At 55.7% G+C, this 6,398-nt stretch overlaps 1 protein-coding gene across 1 annotated transcript in view; it reads left to right on the top strand.

Annotated features, from left to right (window-relative positions):
- Positions 1 to 6,398, top strand: part of WDR27 (WD repeat domain 27) — a 123,133-nt gene that overhangs the window by 32,906 nt on the left and 83,829 nt on the right. The window contains exons 9-11 of the mRNA XM_029943276.1: positions 268 to 346; positions 2,664 to 2,741; positions 5,795 to 5,892. Of these exons, the coding sequence (XP_029799136.1) occupies positions 268 to 346; positions 2,664 to 2,741; positions 5,795 to 5,892 (255 nt within the window). The remainder of the gene's footprint in view (positions 1 to 267; positions 347 to 2,663; positions 2,742 to 5,794; positions 5,893 to 6,398) is intronic.

Here is a 6,398-nt window from a genome sequence, read left to right as displayed (position 1 = left end):
TCTTTCATCCATTTTGAGTTTATTTTTGTGTGCGGTGTAAGAAAGCGGTCCAGGCTCATTTTTCTGCATGTCGCTGTCCGGTTTTCCCAGCACCATTTGCAGAAGAGACTGTCTTTATTCCATTGGATATTCCTTCCTGCTTTGTCAAAGATCAGCTAGCCATATGTTTGTGGGTCCATCTCTGGGTTCTCTATTCTGTACCATTGATCTGAGTGTCTGTTTTTGTGCCATAAAACATTTGCTACTTTTTAAATTCGTTTCACACAGTGGTGTGGAGCACCGTTCGGGACCAGCCCCTGGTTTTCCACAGCAAAGTGAGGTCGTCTGGGTACCTGACCGCCCCGCAGTGAGTAACCGGGCCTGGAGAGGTGGGGAAGACGTGTGTGGAGGCCACCTCCCGGTGCAGGGCGGGGACATGCGGACAGCAGTCAACGCGACGCCACAGCAGAGGCGGCAGCGAGCCTCGCCTGCGTGCTCACCATGTGCTCGCCCCCCGGGGGCCCTCTGGTCCTGACCGATGGCAGCAATGGCGCCTGGTGACCTGGTCGGGTGCTGGGACGGGGATGGGCCTGCGCGGGAGAGGGGGATGCAGGGACGGAGACCGGGCCTCCTGGGCTTTCTGGGAGCATTGGGTGCAGCGTACCCAGAGCCCGGCCGGCGGGTTGGGAGGGAGGGGATCACAGGCGAGGAACCTGGGAGCGGCGTAGTGATGGGGGGGGGTCTCCAGTTCAGCAGAGCCTTGGGACCCCCTCGGCCTCCAGGAATGCTGTGTTTCTCGGAAGTGGACTCTGCTTTGAAATGCAGACAGGCCCCCACCATCCTCACCCCAGATCTTGACCTGTTTTATGCTCTTCCCACACTGAGCAGAGCAGCCCCGGGGTCCCTGCTCAGAACACAGGTCAAGGCTCTGGGAGGCTCTCCGGGGCCACCTGTCCCCTGACCTCACCTATGCCACGCTCCCCCTCTCACCTCGCCTGGCCTCCCTGTCCGTCCCCCTGCCTCGGGGCTCTCCATGGGCCCTTTCTTCCCCCCTCACATGCCTCCCTGAGGCTCACGTGCAGGCGGCCGTCCCCGGCTGCCCCATAGAACATGCCCGCCGCTGCCATTCCCTCTCAGCACTTGCTTGCCCTCCTCTCTCTGGCCCGACTGGCTAACATGACCTCATCCTTTTCTTCCTATTTGTTCTGCAAACCCCTGGGCCTGGGACAGCACCTGGCACTCGGACCCTCTTACAAAGTACTGATGGCTGGCTGGCTGGCTGGCTCAGTGAGTGGGTAGATACATGGATGGATGGATGGATGGATGATGATTGGATTGACAGGTGGATGGACGGATGGATGGATGGATCACTGTGGAGCGGATGCAGGCATAGATGGATGGATGGATTCTGAATTGCACACTTGTTCCTACACCATGCGTGTGGGCACCAGCTTTAGTGTGATCTCCTATGTTCAGTGCAGACTCCTGGGGTCCCTTATATTAAGCATGTCTTGATAAGGCCAGACCATGAACAGTCCTGAGCACCAGCCTGGGAGTTTGAACTCTACAGGAAAAGTACAGGGTGATGTTACAGTATTTTAAACGTGGTCACCTCATCAGGCCGTGCAGCGTGGTGACATGTCAGAGGCGGTGTGAGGGCCAGACGGAAGGAGGTGAGGCCGGCCCCGACGGTGTCTGCCTCCCCTCCTGGGGCGCTTCCTGTGCTCCGGCAGCGCTCTTGCTCCTTCTCAGACGCTCCCTGCTCATCCCTGCTCTGTGGCCTCTGCCCTTTGCTCTCTTTTCTCCCATCCTCAAAGGACCGGCATCCTCCCCCTCTGGGCCCCAGGGGACTTCCAGATTTTGCAGCAAATGCAGAGCCCCCGGCAGTGGCCCAGGGCCAGGCCACCCCCTTCAGTGTCCGTTCTGACGGCTCTGGGTACAGCCCGAGGCTGAGCCTGCTGCCACCTCCGCAAGGCTGGGAGGCGGGTACGGGGTGGGTGTGGCCACCCTGCGCCCGTCCTGGAGCTTGGCACCGCACACCCCTGCATCTCTGGGCGCTTTTTCATCGGAAAAACAGGCCAGTACCAGGCGACTGTTCAGCGACCGCCAGCACTTAATCGAAGTGTGTTCAAGGGAGAACTAAGTGTGACTTCCCAGTAATTGTACTTCTGTCTCTCAGTAGGTTTGCAAAGTAATGTTTACGAGTGAAGTTTCCTTCCTATTATGATTATATAAATTTATTCTCCAAAAGGAAACTATCATAAGAATCACGTTTTGTATTCACTTTAGGGGCATTCTGACTTTGTGGGTTTTTTGATTTATGAATCTTTCACCCACATCTCACCAAATATGACCAATAGATAATTTACAGTGTGACCTTTACCCACAAATGGTTACCTTGGTGTTTTTCTAGTAGCCACAGTTTGTAAGTGAACAGCTCAGTAGTGTCCAGAATTTTCATGTCCACATATATTTTCAGCAGTGAACTAGATCTAGCCGGCGTAGACCGACGGCTGAAACAACGGCTGTATAATTAGAGTGATTAAGCGTTCGCTGTGTCACTAGTTGGGACACTGAAAGCATTCATACGTTTGTACATTATGTATATTTCGCTGGAAAGTACGGGTCCCTTAGGAGGCTGGGAACTGTAATCTGGAGATGCTGCAAGGGTTTTCTCTCCACAGCGTAGCGACGTTCTCACCGAAGACCAGCAGCAGGAGTGGCGGCGGCGGCCCTTCACGACGCGGGAGCCACCACGGCGGGTGCGCCTCTGACTTGCCTCTCGAAGTGGGGGTAGCTCGGTTTGGGGAGGCCCTTTAAGTACGGCGGGGGCTTAGTTTCAGACGGGTGTCCAGCCTTGTACGTGCCCGACGTACACACAGGCACACGGATGCACAGCGTGTGGACGGTATGTGTCTGTGTGTGTCCTCTTCGTCTGAGTCAGTTCTTCCTTATTCATTTTCCAGAAAAGCTGCTGTCTTTACCATCTTAACAACTTGGTAATATTGCTTTCATTTTTCTTTAAATCCAAGTTAGTTGACATATAGTGTAATAACGGTTTCAGAAGTAGAACCCAGTGACCCATCACTTACATAAAGCAAGTGCTCACCCCAGCAAGAGCCTCTTTAGTGCCCATCCCCCACCGAGCCACCCCCCCATCAACCCTCAGTTTTAAGAGTCCCTTATGGTTTGCCTCCCTCTCTGTATTTACCTTATTTTTCCCTCCCTTCCCCTGTGTTCATCTGTTCTGTGTCTTAAATTCCACCTATGAATGAAATCATCTATTTGACTCTTTCTGAGGGACTCGTTTTCTTAGCACAGTGCCCTCTGCCCCGCCCACGGGAGCTGCGCGTGGCGGGCGTCATGCTCTTTGATCACCGAGTAGGGTCCCATTGCGTAGGTGTAAGTCACGTCTTCTTCACCCACTCGTCCGTCAGTGGGCATCTGGGCTCTTTCCGTAATTTGGCTGTTGTTCATGTTGCCATAAACCTCAGGGCGCATGCGCCCCTTTGAATCAGCGTTTTTGTATCCTTTGGGTAAATACCTAGCAGTGCGATTACTGGACTGTAGGGTCGTTCTGTTTTTAATTTTTTTGAGGACCCTCCATGCTGGGCTCGAGAGCGGCTGCCGCAGTCTGCGTTCTTCCTGACCGCGCACAAGATCCTCTTTCTCCGTGTCCTCGCCAACATCGGTTGTTGCCTGACTTGTCCCGCCAGCCACCTGAGGGGCGTCAGGTGGTGTCTCATTATGGCTTTGATTTGTATTTGTTTCCCTGATGATAAGTGATGTTGAGCATCTTGTCATGTATCTGTTAGCCATTTGGATGCCTTCTTCAGAAAAGTGTCCATTCATGTCTTCTACCCATTTCTTCACTGGATTATTTGTTTTTTGGGTGTTGAGTGTGACTTATTTATTGTCTTTTGGATACTAACCCTTTACAAAATGTCATTTGCAAATTTCTTCTCCCATTCTTTCGGTTGCCTTTTAGTTTTGTTGATTGTTTCCTTCACTGTGCAGAAGCTTATCTTGATGGGGTCCTAATAGTTAATTTTTGCTTTTGTTTCCTTTGCCTCCAGAGGCAATGTTTAATTTTTGTTAAAATACTCATGGGGCGCCCGGGGGCTCAGGCGGTTGAGCGTCCGGCTTCGGCTCAGGTCAGGATCTCACAGTTCGTGGGTTCGAGCCCCATGTCAGGCTCTGTGCTCACAGCTCAGAGCCTGGAGCTGCTTCAGATTCTGTGTCTCTCTCTCTGCCCCTCCCCTGCTCACACTCTGTCTCTCAAAAATAAATAAATGTAAAAAAAAATTCTTTTTAAAATACGCCTTTAGGAAGGCATACTAGCCAATGATGGATCATTCTTGATGAGTTTCTTGCTTAATAATTGGACAGAAAAATTTGGCCAGTTATGGGCCCCAAGCAAGTTCTGAATGGTCAGCGATGAGCTCATTGACAATGTACTTCTTGTCGGACAGCACTGCTGCCCACGACGCGCAGGACAGTGGCCAGCCCGCCAATCCCTGGGCCCCGTGTGCCTAGAAGGGAAGGTGTTTGAGGGACTTCCAGGACCAGCACCACACTCTGAGATTACCTCATTTGGATGGAGACCATGGGCTACGGTAGTGAAGTGCCACCCACTGCAGGCTCCAGCCCGTCTACGCTTGAGCAGTCACTTGCCAGATGCTGGTCTTGCCCACGTGTCGTGATGTTTTTCTTAAGCCTGATGGCTCTTCCTGCCCGTCTGTGTGGCTCCTTCCTCGGTGGGGCAGCGATGGTGAGGCTGCGCCCCCTGCAGGTGCCCCCAGGCCCTGCGCAGCTGTCTGTGGTTGGGTATAGAATGCAGCACCAACGGCCCTGCTCTCAGACAGAGGCAGCGACTTTGATGCACTTCTGGCCCCGGGGGGCCTCGCGTTGAGGGGTTTCCGGGGGCCCCGAGAGGAGGGCCCCCAAGATCGTGCTGGGCACAGGCGAGTGTTTCCCAGGGAAAGGCCCCTCTGAGCACCTCCCGGATTTCACCTGGAAGGGCGGCGCCGTCTGGCCGGCGGGCTTGCAAGCCAGTCCTCCCAGCTCCCACGAAAAGCATATAAAGGAGCACATAAACGCGTCTGACTGGTCATCCAGTAACTTCAGCCAGACCACGGCTGCTTGCTTTCCTGTGCATGCGGTGTGCGTGGCCCCCATCCACGTCCCCCTGAGCCTGTGGCAATGCTGCCTGACGCTGGTTTTGTGCCCAGTTCGCACTGCATTCGGGGACTGAGGTGGGAAGGACAGGGAGACCACGTGGCCTCCCGTGCCCTGGCCGGTGCCCCGGCCGCTGGGCCAGCTGTCACTCAGGCGGCCAGACCGGGGAGACTCTGCCCAAGGCTCTGAGTGCCTCCCGCGGCCCACACCGCCTCGCTCCCGGCCCCGCACCGCCTCGCTCCCGGCCCCGCCTGGGGCCCTGGCCGTCGGTCCTTCTCCCCAAGTCCTGCTCTCGTACAGACTGGAGGTCCTTCTCGGGCAGATAGAAGCCGTTCGCAGACCATCTGAGTACTTAGTGGTGGTCACCCACACAGACTCTGAAACGGGTGCGAAGCACGTCTCCTCTGGCTGAGACACTCTCCCCAAGTCATCCCAGGGTCCCCTTCAGTCACGCGAAGCCTGAGAAATCCTTGACATGGTGCGTTGTTTCATGGCTTTGAGTGTGTTTCTGTACGTTCAGAGTCTATAGGATGAAATTGCACCGTGACTAGGAGAAAATCCACCATTTCTGGTGTGTTTTTTATCTCTAATCTCAGTTTGAACTCTCGATTTTCATTTTCTCTCCTGCCCCTTCAAGTGAGGAGGACCGTTGGGAGAGTCGCCCGCCAGCCAGGCTCGGCGGGCAGCGGGTCCTCGCCCTCGGGCCGGCCGCCGTGCGCTGCGCACTGTTCTCAGGTGCGCCTCCGCGGGCGCCGGGCTGGGTCTGCGTGGAAGCCTGGCAGGGGGGCTGGGGGACGGGTGGCCTCGGGGTCCCGTGGCGGCTCCCTCCCTCCTCTGACGGAGCCCTTCCTGCCCTGCGGCCCTGGCGGCGCCCCTCCCAGATGGCTCCTCTGGGTCTTCAGCATTTGATGAAAGCAGGTTTGTAGGCAGGGGTGCGGGGAGGGGTGCGGGGAGCGGTGCCTCCCGGGCGGCTCTCCTCTGTGAGGCCTTTACTCAGAAGCACGAGTCGTTTCTGGATTTACGTGGCGTCTGTCCAGGGTGGGGAGGCTTGTGTCCGGGGGCAGGCCGCCCACTGGCCGCCAGGACGCTGTCCCCAGCCGTCTGCTCAGTCCTGTAAGTCCGTCACTGCTTGCAGCTGGTTTCCATATCACCCTGGCCAAAGCATACTCTGAATGATTTGGGACCTTAGATACCATACTCTCAGCAGTGAGGTCCCCTTGTGACGCGCAGGGGCCTGCCTG

Source organism: Suricata suricatta, chromosome 7 (assembly GCF_006229205.1).
Source record: "Suricata suricatta isolate VVHF042 chromosome 7, meerkat_22Aug2017_6uvM2_HiC, whole genome shotgun sequence".
NCBI lineage: Eukaryota > Metazoa > Chordata > Mammalia > Carnivora > Herpestidae > Suricata > Suricata suricatta.
The sequence above is the reverse complement of the archived record's forward strand: the minus strand, read 5'-3'. Positions and strand labels throughout refer to the sequence as shown.